The sequence below is a fragment of the Archocentrus centrarchus genome, chromosome 13 (assembly GCF_007364275.1).
Source record: "Archocentrus centrarchus isolate MPI-CPG fArcCen1 chromosome 13, fArcCen1, whole genome shotgun sequence".
Classification (NCBI taxonomy): Eukaryota; Metazoa; Chordata; class Actinopteri; order Cichliformes; family Cichlidae; genus Archocentrus; species Archocentrus centrarchus.
The window spans coordinates 17,842,685-17,860,160 of NC_044358.1; the positions used below are offsets into that span (position 1 = coordinate 17,842,685).

Sequence of the window (17,476 nt, forward strand, 5' to 3'; positions counted from 1 at the left end):
GAATAAGTGGTAGAAGACTGATGGGATGGAAAGATTTTTCAGTAGGAGTGGGCTTGCGATTGAGTGCCAAAAACACCAAAGGAAAATGGATGTTGAGTCATAGAATAACAAATTATTAGTCTTAACATTTTTGTGGGATTTGAGCTAAATTTAAAAAAAAAAAAAACTAGAATATAGGTTTATCCTTTCAGAAAATACTGACAAATGACCAAAGGAACGTTTATAATTTGAACTTTTTTATTCATCTTTTTTTAAAGTTCTTTTTCCTTTTTTTGCTTTACGAAACAAATGTTTGCAGATGTCCTATGAATAAACAACAGCACCCTTTCTCCTTAAAACAGGGCTCAATCAGCCCTTTAGTATCAAGAAAAGAGACTCTTCTTGTCCAATTACAACCTCTCCAGATTCCCAAAGTGACATTTTTCCTGTATTTGACATTCATTTAAGTGCATTCGGAGTCAATGTTACCATTTCAATTAATGTGCAATAGCTGAGTTTATGGTCAATGTGAAAAGGTATTTACATTGCAGCTATGACTCACATTAACGGTCTTTGTCATCACTTGAGCTTGCGTCAGAACTGGAGAGGGAGACAATCACAACATAAGGAGTCTCCTTTCAAGCACAGCCTTTGTAAACGGCAACCTTTACCTACATCATCATCATCATCATCAGGATTAACTAGACTCTTTTGTCATACCTATTTTCCTCCAGTAAGACAAAAAGGTTAATAGATAGAATGGTTTAAAATAAAGTTTAGTGATTGTGCTTTTAAAACCAAAGTAAAACAAATAACAAACATTGATGACGACACAAAACATAACAGTGCATTACAAAACCAAAAAAAGGAAAAATCCCGAAGTGGCACTTTCTTGGGGCAGCTAAATAATATAGCAATTTACAACATGGATGGAATTGATAAAATAATTATATTTACTGGCATAATAAAATTAGAATTTGCAAAAAATAAAACAAGGAAGACAATTTTGAGGTACCACAATGGGTAAAACAAGAAGACATCATGTATACACGTATATTTACAGACAGTCCACCTCTCTCTGCTTGCAGCTAATTTATTACAGTAACATCTCATCGTATGGGCTCTCCAAAGTTCTTGTCAAGGCAAGCTGAGTCATGTCAATGTCTGGAGTAGGATTTCACTCCATATTGCATTGGAATTAAACATAAATATACTAGTGTGTGTTGTTGTTTTGAATGCACCATTCTTTTTTTTTCTTCAACCTTTCCTTTTTTTTTTTTTTCCCCCAATGAACATAGAAAATGATAAGTTAGAAAAAAACTTGGTCTGTTTTCCAGATGTAAAGAAACACTACTGATGTACAGTATGAAAGCAGCCAACATGATGGTAAAATACTAAGATATTTAAAACTGTAAGAGAAACAATGGTGCTCCATTCTTGGAAAAAATCAGAACAGTCCCTTCCTTTTCCTTCTTCTTCAGCTTTCTACCATCTGGGAAAAACAGAAACATTTGGGTTAGCCAATACTGACTCAATGCAAATGAGTCAGTGTTACTTACAATGACAAGTAAGTTCCAATGAACTGAAATACATTGAGTGCACTTTAAACTCTGTGTACTGGTTAGTTATGGTCATTGTGCTTGCATTTTTTTCATATTAATTTTTTTTTTTAAGTCTTTCGGTTTTCACTTTTTCAATAGAAATTTCACCAGAAATATGATTCTGTTATGTGTCTCCCTTTAGTTTTTTTTTTCCCCGTCAAAAGACACTTACGCATACAATTAAATCAGTCAATATGTGAATGAAGTTCAGACCTGCAGCTTCAATTCAAAGGGTTCAACTAAACTATCACATTAACTGTTAAAGAACTGCAGCCATTTTTATATATATTCCCTCTTTGTCAGAGGCTAATTAGAACTTATGGCCATCGCTGCAGCCACCTGCTACTTCGCCTAGTGAAACTTGTAGGTTGCTTTTGCTGTGGTCTGTGAAGCGCTGTCTGATCAGTTTTACAGCATTTAGCTGACTCTGAGCAGAGCCCTGTACACTTCAGAATTCATCCTGCTACTTCTCACCTTCTTGTTCTTGTAACCAGTGGTTGGAACCTTGTGAAATTCCATTCATGAAGGAGTCTTTTAATTGCAGACCTTGACAATGATGTGTCTACCTCCTGGAGCCTGGCTAAGTGTTGTGAAGTGTTTTCTTAACCAAGGAAAGAATTCTGTGATCATCCAGTTTAGCTGTTTTGGTCTTTTGCTGTTGTGGAGCTGCTCACTGCACTCGTTGGTGATCCTAAAGCTTTTGCTCTCATGGATAGGTTTAATTTGTTCCTACTGGTATCCTCCCTCCCTCCCTCGCATCAGCATCTCTTTGGTCTCATTTTAAGATTTCCATTGAACATTGACCAAATGCAACTTCAGCACTTGGAACTCAACTCAAGATCTTTGCAAAATTTGTCATGGAATAACGAGGGGTCAGGCTTAACCCTGTAACAGCAGTGATCACAGCTGAAGCACCCGTTAACTGCCCTTACTTGCCGTGAACAACTGGTCAACACTGAGGCAGCTGATCAAAGGAAGTTTGAATTACCGTAATAATGCGACTGTTTGTCCTATCGGAAAAATTCAAACAGTTTCAGAAAGCTTAGAAATTGCGCTTCACAGCAAATATAGGGTTATTACAGTAATTGTTGCCAGAAGTCGTGAATGGCGGCACTTTTGCAGTACGTTCTGTTGCTGGGGACAGGTTCAGTATTAAAGGGTTAACCTGGCTATGAAACTATTATCAGTCAATTGTCTAATTACTTGTCAGCTTCTGAAAATGGGGAACTGTGTTTAAAAAAGTCCTAAACAGTTAATACAGTACTAAAGTGTACTGCAATCACATCCAGTTTAATATCCACTTTGGCAGTGTATATATATATATGCAAAATTACAAATATTGTGTCATTGTCCAAAAACTTAAAGCCCCAACTGTATTTATCAACCACTTGCCAAGATTAACAGATACGGCCATCATGTAGATATTCTGTAATCTACTGTACTCTAATGTCTGGCATCAAAAATGTCAGGTGAGACTTGAGGCAATACTGAAATTGTTAGAAAAATTCTGATATGGGTAAACATGTTGAAGACTACCCTTTACCTCTAGCTCTTCATCTCCTGGTTGGAAGGCTCCAGAGGTGTTTAGGCCCATATCTACAGGGTTCCTTCGGCCTCCTTCTCCTCTCCGCCGGCCCCCTGAGCCCCGGGAGGACATGGAGCTAGAGGAGCTTGGGTCTCGGGGGCTGTTGACTGTGGGGAACTGTGGTCGGCTATACGGCATAATGTCCTCTGAACCTATTAACAGAGAACAATAGTTGAGAACCAAGGTACTACCCATCAGACTGAAGAATTCCTTTACACTGCAGTACCTGCGTGCTGGCGTGCCTTGTTGGTAGCACTACCCTCATGTTTATTCCCTTTCCCTCCATGAGCAGTCTTTTGTCTGTCCTGAGCATCTTTGCGTTCAGATGAGCTGGTTCTGGGGTCCGAGTCCTCCCGGGGTCGATATCCGCCCGCTCCTCCTCTCTTGTCTCGACCGTCTCCTGCTTTGGGGGAAATCACTCCCCGGCCCTCCAGAGCCACCTTGGAGGGATGTGTAGGGGACTTGAGCACTGCTGGAGGTGGAATGGGTGGAGGTGGAAGATCTGGAAAAATAAAGACAGGAAGCAAAAGCACATTAACCATAGACATCAAAAAACAAGGGTTTAGAAAATTGTAAAGGACTGAACAGCAAGCACCTATGTACTCATGAAACTTAAGTGAGTATCATCTGTCATTCACTTGTCTCACACCTGCAAGGTGATGCACAAACACAGCTGTGATGTGTGCACATACACCCAGAGCTATAGACATAACCATGCTGAACGGAAACTCCTCTGAACAGACAGTAAACAGAAGAGATGACATTAGAGAGGCTGAATCTACCAGAGAGTTATGAGATCTGAGCATGAGAGGAGGGGAGTGTGACGGTCAGCAGCTGCCTCTCTGGCCTGTTCGACTTCTTCCGTCGATGAATCAATGCTGCTTGTCCTTGAGCCATTATTCATACGGGACCAGCCAGTGGGCTGCCTGGCCTCACACACATCACATGGCCATCTAAACAAAATGCAGCGCAAAAAGCCTTGTCTGCTTGGGATCAATGGCACTTCATCTTCTAATCAGCTACCAACCTGACGGATGGTTTAGTTGGCAGCCAGACCCCATAATCCACATTGGATTAGAACATTATTAAACACAGCTTCAGTTCTTACACTTAAGATCTCAGTGGCTACCTCACAGACAAAACTGGATTAAAAGAATCAAAGATTTTTATTCTTTTTTTTTCTCCTTTCTATTAAAACACACAGAAAAGATAATGGGGCTTGTGATGTTTTTGCTGTGTCGTCTTAGTCGAACCGTGTAGCTTAAATACACTTTTCTGATTATCCTCCACCTCCATCCACTACCCCTGAATATAAAAGGGATGGTCAATATCATATAGCAGAGAGGTGTCTGCAGTTTGTTTTTTTTGTTTTTTTTAATATCTGTCTTGCCTCCTGAGTTCTGCCTCAGAGTCCGATCAATGCCACAGTCTGTGAGCTATAGCTCGCTACAAGGAAGGAGCAGCGCGCCTGTTAGATTTACGAGGAAATATCGGCGAGGACAGAGCTCAGGTCTGAAAGTGTCTCTGAGCTCGCCAAGGAGGAAGGCCTGGTGGTTAATTAGGCAGACAAGGCTGAAGCAGATCAGATGAGGAAGGAAAGGAAAGGGTTAAGTTCAGCGAGGAGGCAGACAAAGGCATCAGTCGCACATAATATGAATGATAGGGGGAATATAACTTGGGTGTTTCCACATCAACTGTGCAAACAACAGAAATGTCTAGGTCAAAGAGGGATGAGCAGTAGGTAAGTGAGACTGTTGGGATGCAGGGGTGGAGTTGTTGCTGATGTTTTCTGTTAGGAGTCTCAACCTGAAGAAATTAGGACACTACAGAGACATATAAACAAATGACAGTTATGGGCTTTCCTGGGTAAATGTAATTTGTTCCAAGAAAACCGGGTCTGTTTCTCCTTTCTTTTAAATTTCATTAAATTATCTTTCTTCACCTACCACCTCAGAAGCAGTATTCCAGACCACAGGCAGGGTATGCAGGGTGGGTGGTTGGGGGCAGGGGAGGCAATAAACTCTAAATGAAAAACAATCCATTCAGATCAAATGTAATCAGCAGGAGGACTGATAGACAGACAGAACTGCAGAGCTGTCAGTCCGCCCCCTCTGTGCTCAAACAAAGACGGAGCAGAGCAGGAGAGGAGAGTGGAGTGGGATGGAGAGATCACGCCAAAGGGAGGGGCAGCACATGGGGAAGAAGCCAGGATATAAGGATGATGGCAAGAAGCGGGTGGTTTGGAGGGGGTGGGGGTGGGGGGTTTCTGCAGTGATATAGCTGGTCTGGCTCCCAGTGAGCTGGATATTAAATCTCCCTGTCAAGTGCTTCCAACACTCAAGGACACCTGACACTAAGAGGAGAGCCAGCTCTGGGACAGCACATACTGTACACACAAGAGTAACAATGTGCACACTCGCACTTACAAAAATACATTTAAAAGAAAAATCTCTTTCCACAAGATCAAAGCAGTGAGGAGGGGAGGGGGGGGGCAGGTTGTCCATTGGTAGGCTTCTGAGTTTTAAATGATGGTGCTATAAAATGTTAATTGCTCTTTCACTTAACAAGGTTAAAGCTTTTCCTTCTGTGTGCAGCTGTTCCAGTATTTAGCCCCTTTTTCGGTTTATGTTCTACCCCTGCTGAGCGAGGTGGCTCTTCAGTATGAGCCACAGCACCTTGATCCATTTCATTAATGACTAGAGTGGAGAGACATCCCAGTGTCAGCATCTCCAAGCTGGGCAGAGCCCCTCTCCCACGAGACCACCCCCCTTCAATTTATTCCCACCATGGCCCTGGCCTCCAGCCCACCACTCGCCCGATCTGTTCAGCCCTGCCACAGATTAGGAGTGATGCCACGTATGCATGTGCATAAACACATGAGAGAAGATGATTAAAATTCTGGCTTACAGCACACCCATACTCAGTCATTTACAGACACACTGTCACAGATAACTGCACTTTTCCCTTTCATATCTTTACAGGCAATATAGGAGCAGGATTGATACAAACTGACCATCTGTGTACTTGTGGGATACAGCTGAACGGCTGCTGCTGCCATTTGTCTGCGTAAATAAGGGTAAGTGATAAAGAGACGGTGTGTGCCCGGATGAAGCTGATAAACATTTAATTTTCTTGATAATTGATCATTTTTAGATACTACATAACACATATACCATAGTTTTTAAAGCCCTGAAACAAGCACACCTTAAAATGAGACATAATTTTGTCTCACTGTCACTTGAACTTGAAATATTTGTATTTCAATTAAAACAAATACTGAGGCAGGTCATGAATATTTTATTTGGACATTTTCTAGAAGGGTTGATTATTTTAGCTTAATTCTATGTTTGGCCAGTAATCAACAACATTGAAGTAGCCCGTTTTTAAATAAAATTAGATGTAATTAAAAGATGCGTACCTTCATTGAAAGCGTCACGTCGCTGGCTCCCTGGATGACCTACAGGATGCTGTTTCTGCTTTTTAGGAGGCCTCCTGTGTACAGCTGCCATACTCATGTTACTGTCTGTAGACACAGGGCTGCCAGGACGGTGGCCTGAAGGGTTTATTTGGTATTTTCGTGCTGAGAAAAGAAAAAAGTTTTCTTTTTTCTTTCTTTCCTGTAAAAAATTATTGCAACATTTCCTATAAAAGTGGTCAACTTTACCTGAAGGTCCTCCAACTTCTTGGCCCTGTGAATTAGGGTACTTCGCCACCCTGAGGCCTGAATACTCTGCAGCTGCAGCAACTGCTTGAGCAAAGTCGGCATCTGTGAAGAAGGATCCGTCTGATGAGCTGACTGCACTGGACCTCCCTGAAGAGACATTATCCTCTTCAGAGGCTGACCCCCATCCGTTGATCATGGAGCCCGTCACAGAGCTCTCCAGGTCGCCCATGCTGGATGCAGGCGTCTGTTCTAGCCCTCGTAGCAGCAACCGCCGCGGATGCATCTGGGGATGGTGAGGGTTTGTGTGGGGGTGGGTGTGGTGGTAGTGCATCTTAGCCACCTCTGCATCAGTCTCATCACCGTCCTCCTCTTCCTCCAGTATACCCTCCTCCTCCTCCATACCGTCCGTGTCCAAAGCCAACGGGGTGCTGATGTACCCATATGTGTGTGAAGGAGACATGGGCATGGGAGGGGGCGGGGGGCTCACAGCATGGCGCCTGTAAAAAGAAACAGTTGGTATCATTATCCCATAAATTGTGGAGATTTTTGCATCATTAAATCATATTTACTCAGTTATGGGACAATTAAGTTGTTTTTCCTTGTTTTAGCCAATTGAGCCCAAATGAGGTACTTTACTGATGATGATGCTGATGATTTTCTGATGTTGCATTAGAAGTTGAGTAAGTTTTGATCACTCCAATGATGTGAATTTGCTAATTTATTTTGGAATGGCTTCTATTTGGGAGATGAACTGAATTCATTATGGTTTTCCTCCCCTTCAGGCACAATAACAGGGAAGAGTTTTCCAAAACGGTTCCGGCTCACAGCTGGATTTCTACGGAACTATAATCACTGACAAAAATACATTTGACTAAATTTAGGCTGATGTATTACCTATTTGAAACACATTTCAAAAAGCTTAATGCTCTGCTATTTAAATGCTCATACTGTACTGGAATAAACTGTAACACATGACTTCCTAGAAGGTAAGAAATCAATCTAAAAGCTAAGATATGCTTTTTGAAAAATGGCCAACAGTGCAGACTCTATACAGACCATATACATGAAGTTAATGGGCTCAATCAGGAAAACAGCCATGAATTTAAAGTGCAAAGTAAATCATGTTTCTTTATGAGGCTTTAGAGAATAGATATATTTCTTGAACATCTTTTCGCTGCTCTTCTTCTGCTACTTTGTTCTTGTAGACAGTTTGACGTCACGCTGCTGTACCTGCGTTCATGGCTGTCTGGGGCATCCTGGAGCATCGGCTGCATCTCCTCCTGGGGCGAGGGTGTGAGAGTGGCTGTGGACTGGTGACTGTAAGAAACGGCAGCAGGGGAAGAAGCTGCCCCACGGATGGGAGGAGTGGGCCCCCTCTCCATCTCTTCTTCCTCCTCTAACTCATCAGGCTGCAGGTACATATGAGAGGGGGGCATAGGGCACTGCATGTCTGGATCACAGCTGCCAGAAGAGAGAAACAAGTCTCATTACCTTGATATCGCTCACTGAAAACATGAATGTTTTTATATACACCAAAGCCAGAAAACATCCTCTAAATATTCATGTCAGCCTTCTATCAAGGTCTGACACGAACCGAGCACTAATGGACAGAAAATCCTTGGGGCAATTGTCTGGAATGAATGTGTTGAAAAGGCAGCAGCAATGAAGTACACCGCATGCCTGTCAGATCAGATGTCCATTTAGACGTGTCCCACCTTTCTTCCATCGCTAGAGAGTATTCCTCTGTGTTCCGAGTTGGGGGTGGGTTTGCAGGAGGAGGGGGCAGGAGGTCAGCCCAATTCATTGTGCTTTGTTTAGGTACTTTGGGGGTGCGCACTCCCTTCTTTTGACCCTGACTCCCTGTTCACAAAAGGGAAAACGATCAGTCACACACACACATACACACACTGTCTTTAAATAAACATCAATTATTAATGCTGAAGAAATCACAAGCTCACAAAGATACTGACAGGAGAGAAAATCAGTATTAATAAAGCTGACTGACAAGAAAATTATAATTTTACATGTGAGAGTGAAAAGGCTAATGCAGCCCTCCAGTTTATGTAAGTATGCCCATACCACTCAGAAATTAAATGAGGGGAAAATACTATAAAACAGCTATTTCCCTGAAGGGGTATAAACCCAGTACAAAGAGAAAAGGTAGAAAGAAAACAGCAGAAAAGGGTCCAATTAATAGAAAACTATTAAAATTGTGAACCAATGAGCTGTGATGTGCAGCCAGCACTAAAGGCTGCTCCTTAATGGCTTGAACTTCAAACGCAATATCAGAATGGATACATGGCATTAAGGTGGCAGTGTTGCATGCCGTCTGCAATGTGTTATCATTTGTCCTTGTCCAAAGACAGACATTGAGGGCCTGATGAAATTAGGCTGCTCCATACTGGAATTAAAGTAAAGCCAATTAATGGAAGTAATGCAAAATAAGCAAGGACAAACAGAAATAAAAAAAAAAAACACGAAGCAGGAAAACAAACAGAAAGCCGAAATAATTTGAAGACGCACATCCTTTTATCTAATTTGCTTTAAACATCCTTGGATGACAGAAAACAAAAGACGCTAGAAAATGCTCTCATGCCTTTGTTTAAAAGTATTGTTGCCACTTCTGTTTTATTCAGCATATTTCCACACTGAAGGGTTCTCTTCAAGATAGGCTAACGTGCAAATTCATCAAATTACAACTGACGTGACTGAAAACATATTTTATTAACATATTTATTGTGTGATTATAGGGTTCATAATAATTAGCTGGGAAAATATTTTGCCTCTTCTTTTCAATTTAAGTTCTAAACTCCAAATGAATATCAAACAAGAGCCTATAGGATTTTTAAATTTGTACCATAGATGCATCTACTAAAAAAAAATCTCAGACCAGTTCGAATCTCAGCGACCTTGACCTCAAGGTCAAGTTGTCTGAAAATCTTGTGAATGTGATAACTCAATAAAGATGTGACCTACGATTTTCAAATTGATACCATAGATGCATCTACTAAAGATCTCAGAGGAGTTACTTTTTTGCCATATTAAAGCCAGTCACAGAAAGTGACAAGTATATTTATTATGATTTTGGCATTTCTTACTTACACATTTGTTTTTCAATTGATATGGTGAATAAAGCCACTAAGGCTCATGTGCACCCCATTGAGATCTACTAAAACCTGGTTAGTATGTGTTCTAAAAATCGTACTTCCAGGGGATTTGTGGCAGAGTCTACTGCTGGGAGGCTGAGGGGCAGCACTGGCGGCCGACTGTATTTTTATAACCTGAAATGACTCGTGTCCTTCTGTGTTCTAACCATCTTACCAGAGGTACTACTGCTGCCCCGGTCAGAGCTGTTGTAGGAGCCCCCAGTGTGGCTGTCGTGAGTCTGGCTGTAGGGAATGGTGGCTGGCATAGGGCTGTCACCTCCTCTGTAGCGATCTGATGGCGAGGACAGTGGAGGATATGGTCATTGGAGGGAGACAGGTGCCCAGGGAGACCCCCCAACAAGCAAAGGATATACTTTGTAATGAACAAAGACAACAATTTAGCACCACTTTACATTAGAAATGCTAATATATGGAATGAAATGGAGTTACAGAGTTACACGTGAGGCATGCAAGTCATGCTTTCATACTAATTCTCATGTGAGTATGTGAACACATGCAACAGCTGCACTGAGATGTTAAAACTATCACGCCAGCTGTGGTTCCTTTCTGCAGGTACGACCAGGTGATGATAGCTTCATTCAAAGCCTCTTTAAAGATCTTTGAGTTATCTTTATCTTCCCTTCAGAAATCTGACACCAAGGATAAACTCTCACACCTGCCTTCATCAACAAAAAAAAAAAAAAGACACCCTAGATACCATAAGATGACAGCAATTCAAGCCTGGCCCGTATTTAGCGGTAAAGATTCTACATGATTGCGTGGAGAGGTTGCATGAATGCCATACAGAAGGGCAGAAAGAAAGAGTGATGGTGCCTATGTTGAATGAAAAGGACTGAGACAGAGCCAAGGGATATGTGAGCATGAAACTCTTCTACAGGCATCCACAGTGGGGCGGAAACAGCCAGGAGAAGAGAGAAGAAAGGGAAAATCAAGCGGAGGAAGATGATGGCTTGGAGTTGGCCTCTCTAAAGATGGCTGCCAGCTACTCCACACACTCACCCTTGTTCAGCTTGTTTTGCTCCATGATGTTGTACTGCAGCTGGGAGCCTATTTCTTGTTTCTGCTGCTGGACTGAAGTGGGCTTCCAGCAGTGTTTCTCATTCACCTCCCCGCCACCCCCGAGTCCACCTCCGCTCCCTCCAGTCCCTCTGTCTGAGTTCATGTTGTTTCCCATGATGGAGGACTGGATGAGCTGGGTGGTAGCATAAGGTGTCGGCTGGCCCCCCGGACCTACAAAGCGTCCATCTTTTAGGTTTGGGCTGTTGAAGGTCTTCATCTCATTGATCTTGTTGGACAGGTCTACATCTCCGTAGACTCCTGACTCAGGCACCATAAGGTTGGTCTGCTTGTTTTCCATCTGGTTGTTATAATTGGCGATACAGTCGGCTGGAGAACATGAGGAGGGCATTTAGTCAGTCTTTTCTACTGCTGATCAGCTTAGCAGCACTGTGCCAGATTGGCAAAAGATTTCAAACAGTAAGGCATCATCTTATCTATGGTAGAGCTGCAAAACTTAAGAGGAGCAACACATTTTCACCAAGCTTTTGAAGGCTCCCCGCCTACCAAAGGGACAGTTCTGCTTTTGCTTTAAGTCTTAGTTTTGTTTGCAAATCTGATGATAGGTGAGTGACACAGGTGATGTTACACCCTTCTCATTTGTCTCTTCTCAGTTTCACCCATGACTCAGTGCGGGTGTCATCTGCTTTCTTTTCCTTCTGATGGTGGGAGCGTCTTTGCTCATTGAGAGGGACAGAGACATGTCTGTATCAAAGACCTGGAATGAGGCGTGCAGTAAAAGCACAGCTTCACTGACAGATCCAATTTTCCCTGGCTCATAAAATATTTAAATCCTCCAGCAGATCTGAGAGCCAGCCTTACGGTAAATACCAAGGACGGCCGTAGGTGCGCGCTGCTCGTGCCCCGCACCTCACATTTCAGCTGCATGGAACAGCTCAACACTTCAAAGGTTGATGTGTGAAAGCACCCCTATGGCTGAGATAAAGGGACATTAACTCCTATTTCTTTGCTCTGTCACCTAGTCAGTGATCCTCTTAATGTTCAGAGTTTAGGTTTGGCACACACACAAAGCATGCGTCTGGCAAGCTCCTTAGTGTCATACAGCAGGGCGTCATGCGAGTGAGGGCTGCCTTTAGCCTGTTATTCCCTGTTAAACATCTCAGACCATGTTAAGGTAGAGTCAAACACTTCAACCTCAGAGGGGTGATTAGCACACAGAAAAACGCAACTTGACTACAGTCTACAAAATGAATTATTAATCCTCATTGGAAAGGTTTGAAGTCAGGAGAAACTATTTAGTGGCTGGATGGATATTGGATTGAACAGCTGGACAGGAATTATGTGCTGCCCTTAAAGGCATAGTCCCAAAGTGCATAATTTAGAACATAAAGCATTTCATTGCAGTCCAAGTTCCAGAGGATAGAGGTTTTTTGGTCATGGCTGTTAATTATTAATATTACGTCCTACATCATACTCTGTGTGTGTGTGTGTGTGTGTGTGTGTGTGGGGTTTGGCAGCAATACATAAGACTCTGAGGCCAAATGTGCTTCTCTGTTGCTAACTGTATTAGTGCTAAATAAACTAAAGGCCACCTGGTGGTGGTCTGTTTGTTTTTCCTTCACCCTACTTGTTCTATTCATCTTTGCATTTCTGCCTATACATCTCACTCTACCTTTTAGCATACTTATTCTTCATCACTCCTTTCTTCCTCCCTTTCCATCTTTGTTTCCAGGTGTACCCTTCTCCCTCTATCGTTTTCTTCTGGCCATCGTCTGCAGTCCAGCCTTGACCCCTTCGCCCGTTGCACATTTCTTAAATAACTGAGCACTTAGGGGAAATTGCATTACCGGGTATAACAACTGTATGGAAATCAGCAGAGCAATTTGATTAGCAACAGAGTAGAGCTATGAGCCCTGCTCAGTGTGCTCCTTTTATTTCCTGCCTAAAACAGCTCTACTTTAACCTCCGATAAATCAAACACACAAGCACACAGCCTCTCTTAATCCTAATATTTCTCTAGGTTTTTCTTGTGGAGACCTACAGAAGGGAGAGATACACAGAACAACTCTCCAGGGAGCTAACCTAGTTATCAGATTTTACTTCCTTTTGCACTGCAGATTCCCCCAGCTCCCTACATTTCTTATCTCTACAGTTATTTTGTCAAACGATTGCATCGTTTCCTTCGAGAGGAGGGTTTATTTTGGTTGTTGACTGCATGCAGCAGTGACAAAAACATACCTGGTCGGCTGTATGTTGCCAAGTTGCTATCGCTGTTGCCGTTCCCTGCAGTGCAGCAGTTGATGCTACAGTCGTTGTGGTTGGAGCATGAGTTGGGCCACGTGTCAGCCAGCCAGGGTTGAGTGGCAGAGTCCCCAATGTTTAGTAAACCAGGCCTGTGGACCAAAAATAATATTAAAAAAAAAAAGGGGGGGGGGGGCACTGAATGGTTAACAAGAGTAGGAGACCAAGCCAACACCACAATCACATTTATGTGAATGAACAGAAGCACCCACAGTAACATAATATTTGAAAGGGAAGATTATGTGAGTTTATTTATCCAGCTGAGAAGAGGAAACGTAGAAATCCGGCTTTAGCACGTTTTGCCTTTCGGCCACACACAGGCCCAGGGAGCACATTAGAAAGAAGCCCAGCTAAATAGATTGTGTGCGCTCGGCTTCCCCGTAGCCGATGACACTTTCCCCGAGCCCTCGTGAGCATTCGCGATCTGCCTGGATTAGACAGCTAGATAAAATTCTCTCCCAATGCTGCGAATTCCAGGTCCCGAACAGTCAGTGAACCACAAACATTCAGCAAGTAGATCCCACGGTGTCGCACAATATCTCTATCATTGGAAAGTCTTTTTTTTTTTGTACACAAGGAGAGCAGAAGGAGGAAAAAAAACCCCATGCATCCTTCATGTCATTGTTTTGCCATCCATCTCTATTCTTTCCATGTCTTCAGCCTTAATCCAAATACAAATCAAGATGGCAGATTTAACAGGATTCTACTCTTCAGCGGGGCCTTGGGCCCAATATTAGGTATAAAATGTAAGAGACAATATTATTGCCCATCAAATGAATCAGTTTGGTATATAAAAAGAATGCAGGCCACTTCAGGAGGACCATATGTTTGAGTATTCAAATCTCCACAGAGTGACTCCTGGTTTGCATATCGAAACGGTGAATTAGCAGTGAATTACATTTCCTCATTCCCTCTTAAATGACTCATTTCTTGGATTCATTTTGGGTAATGAACACATTTGTCTTGTACAGCCAAATACAATCTCACGACGGCTCCTCAATCACCCTGGCAGCTATATGTTGATATTGAACGACCATTGTCTTTGTGCGGAGCTGACGCGGCCAATTCAATCATACAACTGAACAATATAATGATGGCTTCAAGCTAACTGTTCATTACCACAAGAACAACACACGCATACATTTCTGTATTAAGGATATTTTGGACTAAAGTAATGAATTAATGCATATTTTCCCCGCTATTTACTGGCTGTATAAACACATGCCAAATGCCATCCAGTGGGTATACAGGTCTGAGTCCAGACATTCTTGCTGTTTATGCACAATTCCACTGCATGAGGTGTGCTGTTGCTGCTGTGTCCACGCATGCATTTCCATTAATGTTTTATGGCGATGCTACGGCACAGCCTTGTGGTTGGATGTGGGCTCTCCACCATATGGGATGAGGATGGGCTCTTGGCAGACTATATGGGGCTTTGTTCCTGTAGAATTATTACATAGTTAATGCACCTCCTTGCCCCTCTCCTCTGCTCTGTGTTACTTTAGGAAGGCACAGCACTCCCCCTAGTGTTTGCCACAGAAAAGTACACAAGGCACGCCCTACTCACTGGCTCAGGAGGTTTAATATTTTTTGTATTTCAAATTAAATGAATGATGGTAAGAATTTAATGTGCATCATATTTAAAATACAATTGTGCAAACATTTTTCTAAAGACACTAAACAAACTCTTACCTTCCAGCACTGCTGACACCTTCTCCACCTCTTTGATATGCCACTGAAAAGAAAGAAAAAGAGTTTCCATCATGAATTCACCACCGTTACGACTATCGTGATGTCCTTGTCTTTGCCACAGTCGTGTAACATCAACAAAAAAAATTATTCATTTGATTTTGAATTGTCAGTTTTGTGAGGGATGATTGGGAGGCTTCTTTTTAAGCTAGTATTTTTTTTTTGTGGTATCAGTGCAAATGCGTGATTGAATGCGTGTGGCATCATTTCGGCTGAGTCACATGCACACACGAAGCAACAGGAGCAGGAGGAGGATGTGTAAGAGGCTTATGGAGAACAAAGATGCAGAGCTCTTTGGTTGTCTGGCTGGGGTTCAGCGTGTTTGAAGCTCTGTGCGCTGCAAGTTGGACTCTTTCAAGGAGCTCTAAGCTGCCGACGTGTGTGAAGGAGAGATAAACTTCCAACTTTAATTACAATCTCTTCCCTGAGAGGAGAGAAGGTGGAAGAGGGGTAGGATGGGCCTTAGCTGCGTTGATTCCCTGTCTCTTTTTCAAAACAGGAAGTGCGTGTTGTGGCCTCTGCATGTAGCCAGAGGAGGTCTTATGCAAACTAAAGTATCACGCAGTCTGGCTCAAGATTAAAATCAGTATAATGCTCAGTAAAGTCCTGGTTTTACAGCGAGTAGCAGGGCAGGGATTTTCTCCCTAAAGAGACAAACCTGACCGCAGGAGCGTGGAGCGTGTTTCAGCTGAAAGATTTCCAGCAGATCATGAAACAAGCCTGCAACTGCAAAATTATTCTACCTGATTGCGTGCCTCAAGGCAGACAGCGCACTGCTGCTGTTCAGATACAACCTGTGCACAGACGGGATCAACCAGTGGAACAACAAACACAAACTGCACAGGATTGTCTCCTTCACCGTTGCTTCCTCTGATCTATTCACACTCTTTCACATTTGCCATTTCACTAAACACTGCCAACACCCTTTACACATCTCAAGGGAACGAGGAATTTCCGATGGATGAAAGGCCACAAAGAGGTGGCGAGGACTGTAAAGACAGACTTGCAGAGACAGAGAGATACAGACGTACAAGGAGCTTTGCTTTTATCAAGTTTTTTGCTGTGTCACTCCAGCTCACAGATAACCTCCTTAGCTCTGCTGCCACTTGCCTATCTAATTGGTGTGTTGGAAGCCCTGGCGGTGTGTCATTCTCTTAAATCCCCTCTGAGGTTTCCTGCAGCCCTTTGATCAATTTACCACCACTTTAAACAGCTTCTTGGTAGTGTGGCCTCCTCATTTTTGAGCTTTATGTTCTGAAACTGCTCAAATATTTGCTGGGACATTTATGTGGAGGTAGACCATTAAACTGTACCAATTAATGGGTTCTCTTTTTTCTTTTGCATCAACTGTCCCTCACCGTCTCTACCAGGGTTATAATAGTTTTGGATTTTACATTATAGTTTAGTTTTAGTTAGTTTTTACTTTTTTTTCTCTAATTCAGTTAGTTTTAGTTAGTTTTCAGAGTGGTTTTGCTCGTTTTTATTAGTTTTTATTTTTGGTTTTATGCTTAGTTTTAGTTAGTTTCAGTATTAGTTTTAGTATTTTCATACTTAATCAGGTACGCTTTAAAGATACCCTTTAAAGAAATAAATTCAGCAACCAACTGTTCACAGACAGCAGAACTACATGCTAAATGTGTGTAATATTAAGGACACACATGAACATCAACAGGGAGAAACTGCTAACAATATGAACTCCAAAACTCGATAAATTCTACAATAAACTCCCAATAAAGTTCAGCCTCAGTGCAGCAGATTAACAACAGCTACATGTGGTGTTTGACAAAAACAAACTCCTTGAAGGAGTCAAAGCTCAAATCCAGCTGCATCCTGATGTTCTCTCCACCTGATGCTGCTTCTGTTTTGGAGCTAGCTTGGTTAGATGCTCGCTGATTAGACTTGCAGGGACTTTGCGGCCTATGTAGCCTACGGAAGTGTCCGACCTCATGTCCGCATTTATGCATGTATAGCTGGATTGCGTGTGTTAATTACCTTGTGGTTGTGTGCTGGGGGTTTTTTGGTCCTCGCTCCTTGTGCTCAGTTTTTAGGGTGCAAACATATTTGTCCCTGTTTTTTCACTTTCTTCATTTCTTCACGTCCATTCCCATAGTTTCAGCAGCTCCCTCCAGGAATTTGCTGACATTTGTGAGTCCTTATATTGATGCTTTATTAGTCCTGATTGTTATTATCTGACTGATAAAGTAGCCGGAAACGCACAAGGACTAAACACAACGTTGTGGGCTGCGTTGACCCGACGAGTAGTCACGTTTCTCTGGAGGTGGAGGCCAGGTTGCCTTGTAGGATGAGAGCGGTTTCCGTAGCTGCCTTGTGTGCGCTTCTCAGGTCTACTTTGATGTTGGTGTTTTTTTTCCTGACTAAGAAGTGTTCCGTACATCATCCACAACATCATCCA

General features: G+C 42.6%; 1 protein-coding gene across 4 annotated transcripts in view; it reads right to left on the reverse strand.

The window, feature by feature from the left end:
* Nucleotides 1–251: 251 nt before the first annotated feature.
* Nucleotides 252–17,476, reverse strand: part of robo1 (roundabout, axon guidance receptor, homolog 1 (Drosophila)) — a 229,963-nt gene continuing 212,738 nt past the window's right edge. For all 4 annotated transcript variants that reach the window (XM_030743753.1, XM_030743754.1, XM_030743752.1 and 1 more), the window contains 11 exons: nt 15,007–15,049; nt 13,252–13,406; nt 10,996–11,382; nt 10,151–10,267; nt 8,545–8,689; nt 8,060–8,290; nt 6,830–7,326; nt 6,584–6,745; nt 3,392–3,667; nt 3,124–3,317; nt 252–1,471 (listed from right to left, as the gene is read on the reverse strand). In XM_030743753.1, the coding sequence (XP_030599613.1) occupies nt 1,457–1,471; nt 3,124–3,317; nt 3,392–3,667; nt 6,584–6,745; nt 6,830–7,326; nt 8,060–8,290; nt 8,545–8,689; nt 10,151–10,267; nt 10,996–11,382; nt 13,252–13,406; nt 15,007–15,049 (2,222 nt within the window). In that variant the 3' untranslated portion in view covers nt 252–1,456. The remainder of the gene's footprint in view (nt 1,472–3,123; nt 3,318–3,391; nt 3,668–6,583; nt 6,746–6,829; nt 7,327–8,059; nt 8,291–8,544; nt 8,690–10,150; nt 10,268–10,995; nt 11,383–13,251; nt 13,407–15,006; nt 15,050–17,476) is intronic.